At 44.1% G+C, this 17,974-nt stretch overlaps 1 protein-coding gene across 2 annotated transcripts in view; it reads right to left on the bottom strand.

Moving 5' to 3' along the window:
* Nucleotides 1-140: 140 nt before the first annotated feature.
* LOC121597394 (protein WBSCR14 homolog) overlaps nucleotides 141-17,974 on the bottom strand; it is a 51,431-nt gene continuing 33,597 nt past the window's right edge. For both annotated transcript variants that reach the window (XM_041923124.1, XM_041923125.1), the window contains 8 exons: nucleotides 5,804-5,933; nucleotides 5,549-5,722; nucleotides 3,649-5,457; nucleotides 3,005-3,549; nucleotides 2,304-2,431; nucleotides 2,078-2,201; nucleotides 1,888-2,017; nucleotides 141-1,787 (listed from right to left, as the gene is read on the bottom strand). In XM_041923124.1, coding sequence (XP_041779058.1) covers nucleotides 1,600-1,787; nucleotides 1,888-2,017; nucleotides 2,078-2,201; nucleotides 2,304-2,431; nucleotides 3,005-3,549; nucleotides 3,649-5,457; nucleotides 5,549-5,722; nucleotides 5,804-5,933 — 3,228 coding nt within the window. In that variant the 3' untranslated portion in view covers nucleotides 141-1,599. The remainder of the gene's footprint in view (nucleotides 1,788-1,887; nucleotides 2,018-2,077; nucleotides 2,202-2,303; nucleotides 2,432-3,004; nucleotides 3,550-3,648; nucleotides 5,458-5,548; nucleotides 5,723-5,803; nucleotides 5,934-17,974) is intronic.

Below are 17,974 nucleotides of genomic sequence, written 5' to 3'. Positions count from 1 at the left end.
CGTGACGCAGTTCCGCCAGTTGGAAGTCGACAAGGCAGCCAAACGGATGGGACGTTCTTAGCACTATTTCGGTGAGGCTAAATGGTTTCGGACGGTTGGTTCAAAGCGTAATAAGTGGCTTGAAAAACACCGGATGCGGCTTGCTTTGAGGGCGTGTGGTTGGTGGTGTTGCGCACAACACGTCAGTTTTGTTACAATAAAAGCGAACAAAACCGCCTCCCCCCACCGCCCTCCCGATTATTCGCTTTTTAATGCGTTTGATCAATACCCTGCCAATGGTGACAAAGCTGTTTCTGTTGCTCCCTGTCTTCCTTTTCAGTTGTACTTTACTCGAGCTGCTCTTATGCGTTAGCTATTCCCTACTATGCCATACATTGTGCTTTTCTTCCTATTATGGTGCTGTTCTGCATGCAGAATGGACCGATTCAGCTACACACACACAACCTTTGCGCTGACCTCTGCATTAAACATTCACATCTCTTCTCGTCACTGTCACAAGGCTATTCGCTACATTACGTACTTTTTTCGATAGGAAGTAACATAAATGTTTCATCTTTCTTTTTTTCTTCTCTCAAATAAATCTCATAACTTCTAAATAACGCCGTTGCTAAAGCTATTAAAAAAATAGATTAACAATATACCTTAACGCATGTCATACTTACAACAAAAAACGTACTCTTCGTTTGCTTCCATTCCTCTCGTATCGTCCGTGGCGTTAAACCGACGCCATGCACACTCACACACGCACATAAGTCAAACACACTTAACGTAAATTGGGAAGCAAAAGAGAAAACTTAATCTGCTTAGAGACAAATTAATGACGACAGGCTTAAAGTAAACGTAGAAAAAGGAGCTAACAGCATTGGTGCAACTGCGGCACACACACACCAATACGAAGAAACTTACTTCATACAACAAACAAAAAAAAGACAACTAGCCAGTAACGACGAAGCAAAATAGTGTAAACTGAACCTCTTTCTAAACGGAAACATGGTCCGAAAATTGGATCTGTGAAAAAAGGCTTTCCCCCATCCCCACCCCCAGCAAAGCTGTAGTGTGTGCAACCTTGTCCATCACACTGAGATTATGGTAACGTCATTTTGCTTAGCAATTCAAAAAAATCCTGATCTTAATCACTCGATTCAATTCACCGGAGAAAGAGGGGATGATCACTGTCTTGCCTTGTCTTAAAAAAGAAAAGAAAATTGAACCGGGTAGAAAAGGCACTATTGGTTGTTTGTTTGTATGTGGTGAATTGATATTCACAGGCGTTTTCTTCCCTATTTGAGCGTAAAAAAAGGCTGGAAGATGGAAATCTGTATCCGAACATTTGCGCTATTTCAATTGGGTTCTGTTGTGTGCTGCCCTTTTAAACTCTTACTATAATTGTAAACCAAAACTATACCCCTACTAGCCTTTTCTTCTTTAATTTCCTTCCTATCTTTTGTCCAATGTTTAACAAAACCGTTTGTCGTAAGCAAATGGATAGCTGATTAGTAAATAGTTGAAAGAACAGAGAAAAGTCTTAAGAAAAAGAACGAATTAAAAACCTCGTCATAAACACGACAAACGGCTCATCGCCACCACCGCTGACGATTATTACGACCTATGGGGGCTAGTTTCGGTGCTGCTTCCTCCGCGGCTGCCCCCCTTGCCGGAGCCTCTTGGGGCGAGACAGTTACTGCTCGAGTTGGAGATCGCCTTAAGTACCTCCTCCTGCAGCGAGCTGGGAGGATCCGACAGCACGTCGGTGGTCGTAGATAGCTGGCGCAGTTGATTGGAAACGGCTGAATAACGAGTGGGCGAAAAGGCAAGCATAGTTACATTGTTACGACGGCTACTTATTTAAGTGGGATGGGACACGGCAAACACAGAACGCTTTCTTACCAGGCCTTAGCTCTACCAGCGAACAGTGCTGATCGACCCACAGCTGGCTGGTGCGATACATCTCATCCATACTGGCGACGGAAACCGTCTGGTTGTAGGAATTTAGCAGCGGCTCAAATATCAGCCCAAACTATAAAGAAAGATTTATAATATATACAAGTCCGACCACACGGTGATCTGCTTGACTTACGATCCAGAATTTCCAGTTATCCAGCGTTCGCTGCCGGACGTAGTGGTGGTACAGCTCCTTCACCCGGCCGGTTCGCTGGCGGGAAACGGGTGCCCCACTGGCAGGCAGTGCAGTATGAAGATTGCTGTAATACAGACAAGCACACACCAAGCATCAAATAGTGGATCGATTAAGGATTTGTTTCTGCGTTTGTTGGTTCGAATTTGCATAAAGCGTTATTACTTACTTCAATGAATTATTCAACTGTTCAATCTCCCGGCGCAACGAATCCATCTGCTCGGTGGCGGACGATCGCTCCGAGCGCAGCTGCTTAATATAGTCGGCCCCCTTCTGTAACATGGCCGCCTTGCTTAGCTGTTAAGGGGAGAGGAGTGGGGGGAGGGAAGGGGACAAATAACAAACGACTATTAGATACATATAACTCTGGACTAGTGACGGGAAAACTGAAGTATTCGTCGGATTCGATTCCGGATAGCTTCAAAGTTTTCTGGAATCGATTCTGGATAGTAAGTCCGGAATCAGTTTCCAAAATTGATTCCGGAATCGGCTCCGGAATTGGATCCGGAATCAGAATCGGTTTCGGAAATCGGAATTGGCTGCGGATTCTGTTTCGGATACGGAATCGGGTCCGAAATTAGAATTGGTTCCGGAATCGGAATCGGTTTCGAAATCGGAATCAGTTCCGGATTCGGAAGCGGTGCCGGATGCGGAATTGGCTCCGAAATCAGAATCAGAATCGAAATGGGAGTCGGTTTCGGCATCTCCATAAGAATCGACGTTTGGAACGAATGAGCCGCCAAGAATCAAAATTTGTCTTTGAATGATCCATTCTCCGTAATTGGCTCCGGAATCGACTCGAATCGAGTAGGTTCGATTCCGAGCTCCCACCACTACTCTGGACTGAAAGCTCGTTCGGTACGGTCTTACCTTCGCATTCGGATTCTGCTGCAGCTGCGGTATCAGCGAGTGAAGCGTATCGAACCCATTCTTTATGTTGTACCGGCGCTTCTGTTCCGCGTGAATGTGCCCCGTTCGACGTTGGCTGTCGCTGCGGGGGAATTTGCTACCGGCCCCGCCACTAGCGTTGCCGCCTGGCCCAGTCGGCGACAGTGGACCGTCGGTATCGTGTGCGGATTCGGGCGACAGACTCTGCTGTGACAGCGACATACCACTTGAGGAGGCAAAGTTCAGCACGGAGCTCGCTTGGGCTCTCATCGTGCCGCCGCTAGAGGTGCTGGGTGTTGCACTGGACAGCTGATGGTGAAGTTGCTGCTGTTGATGCTGCTGCTGTTGCAGTTGGTGCAACTGAAGCTGGGAGGAAGAGGGTGAAATAGTGCTTCCCATAGACATCGTCTGGTACAGACTGTTCTGCTGTTGCTGTTGCGGCTGCGACTGAGACTGCTGCTGCGTTAAGGTACTTATGGCACTTGATGATGTACTGTGTGATTGTTTACTCAGTAAGGTACTTGCGTCTAGAGGGGGAGGGGAGTAAATGAGAACACCACCTTAGCGTTGCGCTCTTTGCACTACGTGCACTGTTTGCAATACATTGCTAGTTAATGACTACTTACTGTTAGTGGTTAGAAGTTGAGCTAGCAGCGCACTGTTGGTAACGTTCAGCATCGGCTCGCTGGAGGTGGCATGCAGCGTCGGCGACATGTGCTGCGACGAGCCGGCCATGCCGCCAGCCGCACTGCCGGATCCCACCATCCCCATGCCGGGGATGCTGTTAAGGACACCCGTCGTTTGCTGCTTCATGATCATCGAGTTGCTGCGTGTGCGCAGCTTCGCGTTCGCCTTCTGTGACGACTGCTGCTGCTGATGGTATCGAGGCATCGCAAAATTGTCCCCCTCTTTCGGTGGCAACGGGAAGGTTGCATTAATCGGTAGACTGTTCGAGCGGAACATCTCTTTGGTGGGATGGGGCGGGTGGCGTTTCGTTTGCGTTTGTTGCTGCTGCTGCTGCACGATGCTGGACGACGTAGAAACGATCGATTGCTGTTGCTGTTGCTGCTGCTGCTGCTGTTGCTGGAGCTGCAGATCCTGCAGCTGCTGTTGCGATTGTTCTAGCGCGTTCGACAGTCCAACCGGTGCACCACCGCCCGAGCTACCGATGCCCGACGCCGCTCCGGACGAGCCCGACGTCGGCTGTAGGACCGTGCCGTGGGGTGGTGACGAGTGGCGCATTGCCCGCACCCCGCTCGCGTACGAACCACCGGCACCGACCGTTTGGGAAGGAATCTTGTACGGCTGGGGTTGATGCCCGTGGTACGACTTGTAGCTACTGCCCGACTGCGACGCATGCAGGCTGCCGGGAGGTGAGTGTTGCGATGCGGCCAGCATTTGGTTGTAGTTTGACGGCCCGGTCGGCATGGAGGTGGAGCGGGGCTGCGTTGGGACCGGCTTGGTTTGCGGCAATGCCGGCACCGGTAGCGATTGGCTGTGCGTCAGCAGTTTGGAGTTGAGGTTTTGCATCAGCAGTACCGATCCGGCCGCCACGTTTGATTGGCCGGCTGTCGGTGCGGTACCCAGCTGGGTGTGTGCTCGTACGTTACTACTGCCACCACCACCATTACCACCAGCACCACCAACGATGTTCGTCCCTGCCGAGCTGTTGGAGAGATTGACCGGATTGGTAGCGGCGTTGGAATGGTTGTAGTGTAGCTGCATACTGCTGGGCGTTAAGGATGGTGGTATACCACCCGAGCCCATCTGCAGCATGCCGGAAGGCGCTGTGGCGGCGGAGGAAATGACATTCTGGAAGCCACTGGAAGCGTTGCTTCCATAGGTACCGCCACTAGCCGTAGCACCGAGCACCGCATTGCTGCCAGCCGTTTGGCCCATGTGCGGTTGCGAGACCATGTTATACGCCATCGTCTGGTGGGGTGTCGGTGGGTATTTTGGGTCGTAGTTGTGTTTGGGGTACGCGCGGGTAAACTTGGACTTAATGCTCCGGGCCAGCTCGTCGGCACTGCTTCCGCCACCCAATTGATGCTGGTGTTGCTGCTGCTGCTGGGCCGATATCACCTGTGCTATGCCGAGCGAAGTAGCTAGCGACGCTGCCGAACCCTGACTGTTGTTATTCTGGCCGGCACCTCCGATCATCTGATCGGTGATGTACGAGTCAATCGAGTTGGTAAACTGTTGCGCAATGGAGGATTGCACTGCAGCAGAAGAGATCGAAGCGGACGATCCACCGCCCGGTGGTTGCAACGATTGGGCGTACAGTTTGGCCGAGTACTGTAAGGCGGCCGGTGGTTGCTGATGTATGCAGCCGGTCGCTTGATGCGCTTGGCTCGTCTGTTGATGGTTGCCGGAGACGCCCAGTGTCTCCGGCGCTTCCTGTATGCTATTACCAGCGTTGGTTAGTTGGTTGGTCCCTAGCGGAAGGGGATAAAAGCGGAAATTAATTACAGTACATTAGTGCGATTGCTCTACGATGAGTGACATAGTGTGGTCCAGTCCACCTACCGAGTGTGTAGTTGTATTCGATTGCTTTAAGCAGATCGTCTGACGCTTCTTCCGGTACGGGGGCAAGTCGTGGGAAGTTTAGAAAGTCTAGGTCCAAATCCATTAAATCATCTAGATTTGGCTGCAAGGGGCCCAAGCTGGGCTGTATGAAGTCGGCCCGACCCGCGCCACGAGCTGAAAAGGGACGTTAGATTTGTTTAATGCTTCGCAAACGTAGATCGGCGGGGAAGGTCGCTAAATACGATAGACACTTACCTATCTCTCGAGAATCGGGAAACGGATACTGGGCAAGTGTGGAGAACAGCGTATCCGTGGGCATATTATCGGTAATCATAAATATATCATTGCTGATCGGGGACCACTCCAAGAAGTCTAATTCGCTAGTCTGTAACGAGAGCAGAAGGGGAAATTGCGTCCATTAGTATATAAAGCGAAGAAAGAAACATTTATGTTTATTTTTTTCTGTTGGAATATCCGTTTAATATCTTAAGCCAGACAATTTTGAAGCTATGTTTTGCTGTTGCCATGTTTGCTTGACAGTTGCATCGCTGTTAAGCTTCAATGAACCGATATCTAATGAGCTTTACAAGTTCCACTACATACTTCATAAATTACATTTTTGATTAAAAAAACATTATAAAACATTATGTAATACATCATATTATAACTTTGATAAACCCATTTTCGAATATAGCTCGACTAAATGGTGTCTGGACTGTAATTATCAACAGGACATTATTGTTATAATAATAAGTATTATAATTGTTATTATTAGGCACAACAACCGCAGTCGGTCTAGGGTTGCCTTTATGACTGATGAGATAAACTAATAACGGGTAATATTTTAAATAATCAACAAAAACACATTACCTATTCCTTCAACTGTAGCAGAGACGTTTAATAAAGATGCTGAAAATCAAAATAACAGTATCATAGAGAAAAGTACGATAAAAAAAAGTACGAATTTGGTGAAGAACTCATCCAAATTCCATAGAATTCGGCGAAAAATTTGACAAGGACTACCATTCGACTGCTTCATACTGAATAAGTGTGAAAGCCTGTATGTTCGTTCAGGACGTTACGCCAAATAGTTGAAGAAGAAGTGGAAGAGTCCTTCGTAAAGAGACAAATTGATAAAACCCAGCACAAAAACAAGGCTAAAAAAGGTAAAAGAGCCTTTGTGTAAACAGCAAAGAACCATGTACATCTAGCGAATCGACTAGGAAAACAGAACGAAAAATGTGAAAAAATCAGTCCATCAATATTCAATGTAACGTTGGGCACATTTCGACAAAGCTTCATAAAACATTCAATCCCCTCTGACAGAGGAAATCTATAAATTGCATGAACCAAAAAATGGATCAATGCTCTTCAGTATAGCTTTCTAGCAGAAAAAACATGCATGTGCTTAGCAACCTGCGAATGCTAATTCGCTGTCTGCAGTTGGTTGGCCAACTATCCATACAAAATCACGCTGAAGAGGATGAGTTGTTTCGCAGCACCCGGCATGCTACACCAAAGTTTATCCTTTCCTTTACCGTATCCGTGCTGGCCTGCAGTTATTTAATGTATTGCAGCATCGATGATTATGATAAGCTTTCCGTGGACGGTATAATTTGGCCACTTGTTTACGTCGTTCATAACGCTACATTCTGTGCTGTATTTTGTGCTCTTCCGTGGCAAACGTATCGACACCGAGATCGTCTTGCAGCGGCCCTGAACACGCTGCGCCAAAACGAGCTGAGCTTGATCGATCTAACTGGCAGTGTCACGGACTATCGCGTGGTGAAGCTTTTGGCAGTCGTAATTGTGTGTAATACAGTGTGCTTTCATATATTCTTTCATGCGTACTATATTACTAAAACCCACTCTCCCGATGAACTGTTCCTGTCTGTGTACATTGTGGATTGTACTTTTATGTACTTTGATGTGGTGATTGAGCTGGTGCTAGGTCTGTGCGACTGTTTGCTGCTAATTGCACACCTTCAGCTCGAACGTTTGGTGTGGTTAGTAAAGAATCGCGATCAAGCTGCTATGTCGATTGATCGTGTACTTCTGACGTATGTTACTACGTACAATAGCATTGCGGCTGTATTGGGTGATCACTTATGTTCGTACTTTGGGCCGCTTGTTCTGTTGCACTGTTCGTACACTTGCTTAGAAGCAGCGATATGCATACTGGACACAAACCGTCACATAATCAAAATTGATGGTATCATGACTATCGTCGCAAACATTCTGTGGCCGTTGAGTGATTTGAAAAAGCTGTCTGCAGTATTTCTGTTCGGCGAAGGAGTCAACCGGATGGTAAGTCGTCCATATAGATAAAACTAAACTGTGATGGAAAGTTGTCGTAATATTTGGTACAACTATTGGAATTAGCAGTCAGTAGCATAGTCAGCCCGGAGATCTTTGAAGGCAAGATACCCAGGTGACAGCTGTTCCACGAGAACGGACTGGAACGGTTGTACCCCAGACAGAGGTCCCATGATGGTGAAGTTCTCGGAATTAATCAACAGCTGACATTGCCAAATGGGATTAATTTAGGACACATGGCTTTTACTCATAGATGATTAATAGGGTTGAAAGGGGACGGGAAATGGTGGAATGCATTACCTTAGTATCTCTTTCACAAGGAAGCGGAGCACACGTGCGTTGGAGGTGCAAATCTTTTGGGAAAGTCGTTTACATTACTATGCACGTGTTCGACAACATACACGTATTGTTGCGCTCGTTGCGGTTTTTGGGGTTGATTTCCGTGCAAAAGTGTCAATGTAGCGATCACCGTTCCGGTTCCACCCCTTTTAAGAGCACCAATAATGCAGCACCAAAGTTTATGATTCTCTTCGCCCTTTCCTTGCTAACGAGTGGACATTCAATTTTTCGTGGCACCATCGATAATTCCGTGATAGATGCGCTCGATCAGGGCACCATTTGGCCATTCGTGTATCTTGTGCACCAAATAACGCTGTGCGTCGCTTTGTGTTCTTTGCCGTGGCAAACGTTTTGGCAGCGAAAGCGACTGTCAGCCGCTATGAATATCCTTGCCCAAAACGAGATAAACCTGATCGCCCGTACCGGCGTTCGAACGGACTATCGCATCGTCAGCTGGTTGGCGATCGCTATCGTCTGCAATGGGATATGTCTGCATTTGTTTTTTCAAGTGTTTTACATCGTTCAATATGACGGCATGGACAAACCCTTCCTTCCGTTGTACATCACGAGCTGTGCTTTTATGTACGTAGATCTGGCAATGGAGCTGGTACTAGGACTATGCGACTGTTTTTTGCTAATCGTTCGGCTGCAGCTACAACGTTTGGTGTGCAGTGCACGAAATCTTGGACGGAGCGGCACTAAAGAGGACGATTTTCTTACGTTTTATGGTACTATGTACTGCAAGATTGCCGTTGTACTGAGCGATCATTTGGGTCCCTACTTTGGGTTCATTATTCTGATGCACTGTTCGTACGTTTGCTTCGAAGCGGCTATTTGCATACTGGATATGTATGATCTGCTTTTAAATAACTACAGTTCTGGTTTGCTTTACCTGGTTTACATCATTTGGCCATTGAGTGATATCAAAAAGGTGATGGTACTTTTTCTGCTAAGCGAGCAAGTAAACCGGTTGGTAAGTATTGACTGGATATTGAAAAAGTTCCAATATCCTAGGTAGTTGGTGCACGATTTTTACAGTAAGAAACTTTATGTTTTCTAAGTAAAATGCAACATATGGTCATCACTTGTCTACACAGCACAAAATCAACAACTATTCCATCAATTTTTAATATCCATTTATGTTTCCCTAGAAGTGTAGCATTACATAAAACATTCAACATAGATGAACAGCGAACATTGCCATCAATAACTATTTTTCAGAGAGATAAAACACCCAAAAGCGATACAAAAAAGAATTACCTTGCAGTGCGGGTTTGTGCCAAACATAGTTGAACATGTTTGAGAACATACACGCGTTACTGCGCTCCTTGCAATGGGTCGGTCAGCTTTCTATACAAAATCACGCAGAAGAAGACGGTTTGTTTCGAAGTACCCGGCATGCGACATCTAAGTTTACCCTTTCCTTTATTGTGTCCGTGGTGGCTAGTAGTCATTTATTATATCGTGGTGTCAAAGACTATGATCAGCTTTCAATGGACGGTATAATTTGGCCATTGATATACGTGGTACATTATGCTATGCTATGCACTGTCCTTTGTTCTTTGCCGTTGCAAACGTTCAGGCAGCGAAATCGCCTTGCAGCAGCCCTGAACACGCTGCACCAAAACGAGCTGAGCTTGATCGATCTAACTGGCAGTGTCACGGACTATCGCGTGGTGAAGCTTTTGGTGTTCGTAATTTTGTCTAATGGAGTTATCTTTCATGTATTCTTTCATGCGTACTATATCGTTAAAAACACTGGTAGTGATACGTACTTTCTTGTGTACATGGTGAGTTGTACTTTTATGTACTTTGATCTGGTGATCGAGTTGGTGCTAGGACTGTGCGACTGTTTGTTGCTAATTGCACGCCTCCAGCTCGAACGTTTGGTGTGGATCGTAAAGCACCGCAATGACACTGTTGTTTCGATTGATCGGGTACTTCTGACTTACGTTTCGGTGTACAACAACATAACGAATGTCTTAAGAAACAATTTAACCCCATACTTTGGACCGATAATTCTACTGCACTCATCGTACGTATGCCTAGAAGCCGCCGTATGCATACTCGATGTAAACAGCTACTTAGCCCGGCAGAATCGTCCATCCATGATGGTCATCCTCGCAAACATACTGTGGCCGTTGAGTGATGTGAAAAAGTTGGTGGCAATTTTTCTGCTCGGCGAAGGAGTGAACGGTGTGGTAAGTGTACAACTCTCTCTCCAGTAGATTCTGGCCACTGCAGACATCGCGAGTGCCTGTTTGCTGAGAATGTACAAGGAACAGCTGTACCTTAGACAAAAATAATTAGCACCGTTGATATGTATATAAATATTGAATGTAATTTTCTCTGCATAGTAACATAGACGGGGAGAGACAGTTTTAGTCTCCTCTTGGATAAAAATGTCATTTGTAGCTCAGAACTCTCAGTGCACACAAGTGTTGCAGTACAAAATCATGGACGTGTTCGATAACATGCGCGGCTTAATTCGCTGCCTTCGTCTTCTAGGCCTATTTTCCATACACCAATACCGGCAAACAGGCAATACGTTCGAATGCAGTCGACATGCAGCTTTGAAATTTGTCATCTTCCTCACGATTACCTTAGCATGCAGTGGCTATTCAATGTATCGCAACATTCTCGATTACCCTGCTATGGCAGCCATGAACAATACGACAATCGAGCCATTCTTTTACATCGCACACACCATTACCGTTTGTGTTGTGTTATGTGTCCTGCCAGTGCAAACCGTAGGCCGACGGCATCAACTCGCCTATTTTATGAACATATTAATCAAAAATGAAGAAGATCTAGTTAAGCTGACGAGTGGAGGGCGTAGTACTAACTATCGCCTCGTTACACTGCTTGCAACCGTTTGCCTTTGGAATGGAGTGTTTTTTCATGTGTTCTTTCATTTCTACTATATTGACGAATTTCGCCACTTTGGCGATCGATTTGTATCGATGTACATTGTGAGCTGCTTCTTTATGTACATCGATCTGGCGATGGAGTTGCTGCTGGGACTGTGCGGCTGTTTGCTGCTGATTGCGCAGCTTCAGCTTGGACGTTTAGCGCAAGCTGCGAGAGAATTCGACTATGGCGTCGATTCACCGGAAAGATTACTTTTCCGATATGGAGTTATACATAATCGTACTGCGTTTGCGATAAGAAACCATCTGAGTAATTACTTCGGTCCTATGTTGGCAGTGTTCTGTACCTATGTATCACTAGAGGTGGCTATTTGTGTATTAGCGATCGTCAACAGTTTGACTAATCCTATGGGTCAGTCGAAGTTTTACATTGTGGTAGTGGTTCTGTGGCCGTTAACTGATGTTAAAAAACTGTTTGCTGTGATTTTGCTCAGTGAGAGGACAAAACAGGTGGTAAGTTGTTTAGCTGAAGATCAATTTTGCTAGTAAGAAACAAATTATTATACAAATTGCATGGATTTTGGCGGTTGGATATGCGGTTTGCATATTTAAATGCGAGTCCGCTTGTCTGCACTTTGTAATGGCCATATAGATCAATTTTGTCTTGCTCGATTCGTCCATTATGTATTCGTCCAATATGGTAATGACCTAGGTGATGTCTTTAGTCTGCGTACAATGATGATGTATTAGCGAATACATAATGAAAGGCATATTCAGCTAATAATATTCTGTTTGCAATACCAGCCACGAATAAAACGTTTGCTCCTTTGTCGGAATAATTGTGAACACGTGAAGTGATTTGGCATATTTCCATGCGTTTTTATAATTTGTTCCACAAATGAAGTGGGTGCAAGAGATTCTTAATAACTTAAGCACCATCGGTGTAGCATTGGTCAGGTGCGACGGAGAACAATGTTCGTATTGGCGTCCAACTACGCATCAATGTGTTACCCACTTTCTGCTCGTACTGTTTAGCATTGGGTTTTTGCTGTACTGCAAATGAGAACAGTACTGTATCTTTGCGATGGCAAATTATGAATTCGACGATGCCACCTTTATTCTAAATACGACAAGCTTCATAGTGGCTTGGTTTGTTGTTCCTCAGGTCAGCTGCATCAAAGGAGATCGGTTAATTTATGCGTTGAACAGTCTGCTGAAAAACGATGCCGATCTTAGCCGCTTACACGCCATACAAAACTCCGTTGGATTGTCCTACGTGTAGGCGAAATGGTTCGGACGGATGATGCAGTACGAAAGCATTGCGTGCTGTCTGCTACTAAGCGCCGGCTATACGATACTGTACAGCTTCCAGCCAGAAGCTTGGTATCTGTACTTGACGATTGGTATTTATCGGCACGAGGCCCTTTGTATGTCATGGTTGTTCGGCTTTTACTCTACGATCATGATAGATTGCGTAGATCAGTTGTTGTATGCAGCGCAGCTGATACAAAAAGACCACGCGCATACACTGGATGAACGTGTGCGGGTGTTCTGTATCTCATTGTATCCCCGTGTATCCCCCTAAGATCATTTTTCGAATGTACTGGACCAATCACAGCAACTTTTTGTACGATAGTTATGTTTGAAGGATTACTCGAGCTGTACCATGTCTACGACGTATTTATAAGAGGTGTGAACGAAATCGTTTAAACGGAACATATGTTGAACGTTATAGAATGTTTGTGGTTGTGCTTTGATGTTAAGAAACTGTTCATAGTGATGTATATAAATGGAATGCTGCAACAAAAGGTAAGCATACATAAGGGTGAATCATGATGGAAGACAATTGTACCAAGAACGGGTGTACAATCGCTGTTGGCAACTAATTTCAAGGCACGAACAGGATAGCAAGGAGCCTTAATACATAATGCCTAATAATTGTAAATGCCCATCATCTACTGTCGAGGGACAGTTGATTGATCGTACTATATTTGTTGTGATAAATTATGCAACCATTCAGTACGTGAAAGAAATACTCTTGTAATGATATTGTACATCAATTTGTTAGATGCTCTAACGACACCAGGTTCGGACGTGCTGTTGGTACACGATCTTAAAAGTATACGTATACGTGAATTAGTTCCTAAAAATTGTTTGCTTGTATTTAGTTATCCGAATGGAGTGTCTTCAAATTATGTTTCAAAGCTTGAGTGCGCTAGGCATGACTTTGGTCAGATACGACGTACGGCATCGATCTTATAGCAAACCGACTTCCCTTCAATTTTCTGTACAGTTGCTGTACTCACTTTGCTGCATCAGTTTCACGTCGTTTCGCGTATGGGTGCAATTTTCAGTGCATTCGGAGATAGAGCACGAAATGCTGGAAAATATATCCTTCATTGTTTCTACCGCGAGCTTTTGCATTATTTGGATGGTGGTTCCGCTGTACGCTTATGCGCGATGCTCTCGATTGGTCAACGCATTAAACAGTCTGCAGGCGAACGATGTAGAGCTAGGTCACGTAATTACGTTGTCTTATCGGCGAGTGAAATGTTTTGCCTGTTTCATCCAGCTCGATGGTGTCGTATGCTGTCTATTACTAAGCACTGGGTACATAATAGCGTTTTGGTACCAGGGACAACCATGGTATCTGTTTTTAAACATCGGCATATATATCTACGAAGACTTGTGTTTGTCGTGGCTGTTTGGAATTTACTCGGCGATCATGTTGTTCTGTATCGCACAGTTATCCTGTGCTGCAAAGTTGTTACAAAGCGATCGCTATCATTCCGACACATTGGAGACACGGCTGCGACTGTTCTGTCGGACGTACGATCGTGTTTGCACGAAGGTGGCGCAACCATTTTACGAGTACTGTGGGCCAGTCGTGGCAACCTTTTGTCCGTTACTAATTTTTGAAGGATCGCTAAAACTGTTCCACGCGTACGATGTATTCAAAAGAAGTACGTATAGAACCGTTTGGACCGAGCAGTTGTTGAGCGTTTCAGAATGGCTGTGGTTGTCGTTTGACGTCAAAAAACTGTTCGTCGTGCTGTACGCGAGTGAAGTGTTAAAGCAAAAGGTAAGCAATACGCAAGGGATGTGAGGGTTTATGGAATTAACACAGGTCGTAAAGGTATGTCTACTACCTATATGGTATTTAAATAATTAATCGTTAATACGGCAACTAAGTGATTAATGTTAATAGTGTGCTATCAATTATAGATATGTCTGAAGAGAATGGGAGGAAGAACACCGCGATAATAATGCGAACTAACACACTACCCCGTGATAGTGATGCTATGATGCGTGAGAGTCCGTTTGGATGTTCTTGAGTTTATAAACTAAAACAATTGCAGAACAATCGAGCATCTTCTTATTCACATGTCTTGCGTTAGTGTTCCAGTTTTGGAATAAACCAAGAAAATCTGCCAGGCTTTTTATGAAATTACCAGGCATCCTCGTCAGATGATTGATTATTGTTGTAAGCGTATCATTACTTATGGATACACTTGACAACTCAGCATACACCTTTTGAACCAATAATAACAACATTTTGAGGGCTGCACACTACAGTGAACGACAGAAAAGAGTGAATATCGTTATAAGTTAACATAGAACTATGTGGTGCCTACGAATACATTTAGTGTACATGGAGAAACTAGGATTAACCATGGTCAAGTACGACCCTGGAAAACATACTTTCATTAGTGTGCGGTACGCACTATTAAAGTTTACCTGCCTGTTTACTGCAGCTTTGGTTAGCTCTGGCTATCTGCTATGGCGCAGCCCCTTAGACTATATCGTGTACAAATTGGACACCCGGATGTTCGATATAACTATCTTCGTCATCAACACGACCATTTCGTGCGCCCTCAGTCTGATTCTTCCATTGCAATGCTACTGCAAACACCGCCAGCTCTCCAGCAGTTTGAATGCATTGTTGAAAAACGATTCCATTCTTCGTCAGGCGATACTTGAAATGGGTGGAAAGCAACTCTGCTATAAAAAAGCGACCCTTTTTGCCCGCATTATGAGATGGGATGGAATTGTCTGTGTTAGTTTCTTTTTCTGCAGCTATTTCATTAAAAGCTGGCCGAAATGTAATTTCGTTCACATCCAGCTTTCTGTGTGTATTTATTTGGCAACCGATTTAGCCCTCGATTGGACATTGGGGCTGTGTTGTGTGATGATACTTGTCGGAATAGCGCAGCTTTCTCACATCGTTGATTTGTTGAAAATAGCTTCCACAAGACGAACCATCGCATTTGAACAGATCTGGCCTCCGTTATGGCAAGTGTACGATCGTGTGACGATCGATGTACGCAAAGATCTAAGCCAATACTGTGGCCCGATTGTGGTATTCTCTTCATGCATGATTGGACTGGAAAGTGCAGTAAAGATGGTTGATGTTGGAGGAGCGTTAAATGATGGTACTGGAGATCTTACGATACTTATACTTGGATGTTTATGGTTACTCTTTGATATCAAGAAGCTTATTGTTCTATTGCTGCTAAGCGAGCATTTGAAGCAGAAGGTAAGCATTTAATATACACAAAATTACTCCACACGTCATTTGAAACTGTGACAGAAAACATATAAGATGAATGATCCTATTGAAAAAAATCGATTGATTTCCAGAATCGTTACTTTTTTCAATACATCGCTCGTAACGTAATGTGTCAATCAGAAGTAGAACTCTAGTTTTTGTTATGTTTACTACACATTATTAATACCGCGTATTGTAATGAGATTGATTAATGGCACCGTAAACATATCGTCTATAACAGTATGTTGCCGTTCCGCACTCTGAACGAACCATGGCTGCTTCATCATTCGCTGAACTGATACGACCGATGATCAACACGGCCTGTACATTGGGTGTTAGTTACGTGAAGCAATGTCCTTCCACTAGTGATCGTTTTGTTATTTCCAAGTCACCAACCATCAAATTTGGATTTTGGATTGTAATCTTACTGGCAACGAGCTGCTATTTGCTTATCCGCACCAAGCAGGATGTGTTGGAACGCTCGCAGAAGGAAAGCTACTTTGACTATGCGTTGTTTTTTGTGAGCAACTTGATGCTCGTTTTGAGCGTACTGCATATGGTATATTATGGATACACGCGGAAACATGTGCAACTTGATCTGCTGAACAGTACAATTGACATTGAACGAGAGCTAACGGTGTTATTAAAACGAAAAATCAATTACGGTGTTATTGTGCGGTTTACCAAATGGCTGACGATATGGACTATCTTTTTCTACGTAATCATCATACACACGCTGTATGTCTTTGACCATCTCCGTTACAATACGTTCATTTTAATGTATATAGAGACCTTGCTGTTGCAGTACGCTAACAATTGCATAGAGTTTACGATCATTATCTGCTGTACAACGCAGATGACTCTGTGTCGATATCTGAAAGATTTGATCAATGCTTTGGAAGCAAAAAAGCTTCCTCTTGCCTCGGAAATGTATATGTATTTTAAACTAATTGATCGCATAACAGTATTGATAAACTTTCATCTTAGCCAAATTTATGGATCATTTGTGGTATTTCATTGTATGTATGTACTGTTTGAAAGTGCATCGATCTGGTTTTCGTTCTTGAGCGCGTCGTCGAGCATGCAGTTTCAAATAGTGAACGAGGAATCGAATCTGATGTTGGTGTCTTACATTCTATGGCTCGTGAGTGATTCAAAGAATGTTCTGCTAGTGGCAATTTCGTCGTCCTTGTTGCAGCAAAAGGTAATCAATACATGATAATTTTATTGATTGTAATGGAGAAGTTTACTGGAACTCGAAGCATTGGTTATTGAATAGTATAAATTGAAATAAAATTGAAAATCTTATTAAACAAGCGAGCAGTAGCCTAACACTATTTTACATACAGTGAAGCCCATCATAACGAGTACCCCTTATAACGAGTTTTTCGTAACGAGTAAAATCTCGCATAACGAGCAATTTCTTTTTTGTTTAGTTTAAATACTAAGAACTACTAAGAATCGTCAAATATGAAGAAAAGTGTAAGGGAGGTGACACATTGACGCCCACTGGCAGTCCAAAACTCACGAAGTCGTACAAATATCTAAAAAAAGCCGTGGGCGCGACCACTCCAGATAACTCTTTACAGGTCAGATAGCGAAGCTGTGAGTTTTTCTGAGAGTTGTTTATCGACAAGAGGGATAAGTGAGGTAGTGTCCTCAGTTTAATTGCTCCATTTCCTTCCTTTTTTAGACAATATAGGAGTCTTTCTTCGGGCCCGGCCGTGGAAGTAGACAGGACGTGGATTTTACTGTAGTGTACTTCCCTAAGAAGCATCTGTCTCAAGTGTGAGGTATATTGATGACTGTGTTATTGCATGCATTCTTAATGTACTTGGTCGTGAAAGCTAGAATTTCGATACGAAGAATTGATCAATCCATTACTGTTACCTCTTGGAGGTGTTCCGTATGTTTGTGATGCATAAAATCCCTATATACCTGCACTTTTCTTGACCTGGAACCAATTATTTCACTTTTTATACAAATTGTATAAAAAAGAACCTCCCACATAACGAGTTTTTCGGAACGGATTAAACTCGTTATGAGGGGTTCCACTGTAGTAGAATTGGCAAGATATGATGTGTATAACTATCGAGGACTTGACATCATAGAATTAAAGCGGATCATAGGTTTAATACAGGTATCTTCAAACTTTTTACTTCGTGGGCTGCAGTATTTCGCAAATATCGTTCTTTAGTGCCGTTGGTACTCTTTGGTAATTACGTTAAAATCTCGTTTTAATAAGAAAACGCTAGTTAAAGATATCAATTTCATTTTGCTATTATTCCTGAGATGGACTTGGACTAAGTTTGACGCAGAATATCTAGATCTGTGTATGTGGTGAAAGGCTTT

Source organism: Anopheles merus, chromosome 3R (genome assembly GCF_017562075.2).
Source record: "Anopheles merus strain MAF chromosome 3R, AmerM5.1, whole genome shotgun sequence".
Taxonomy (NCBI): Eukaryota; Metazoa; Arthropoda; class Insecta; order Diptera; family Culicidae; genus Anopheles; species Anopheles merus.
This window is presented reverse-complemented; position numbering and strand designations above follow the sequence as displayed.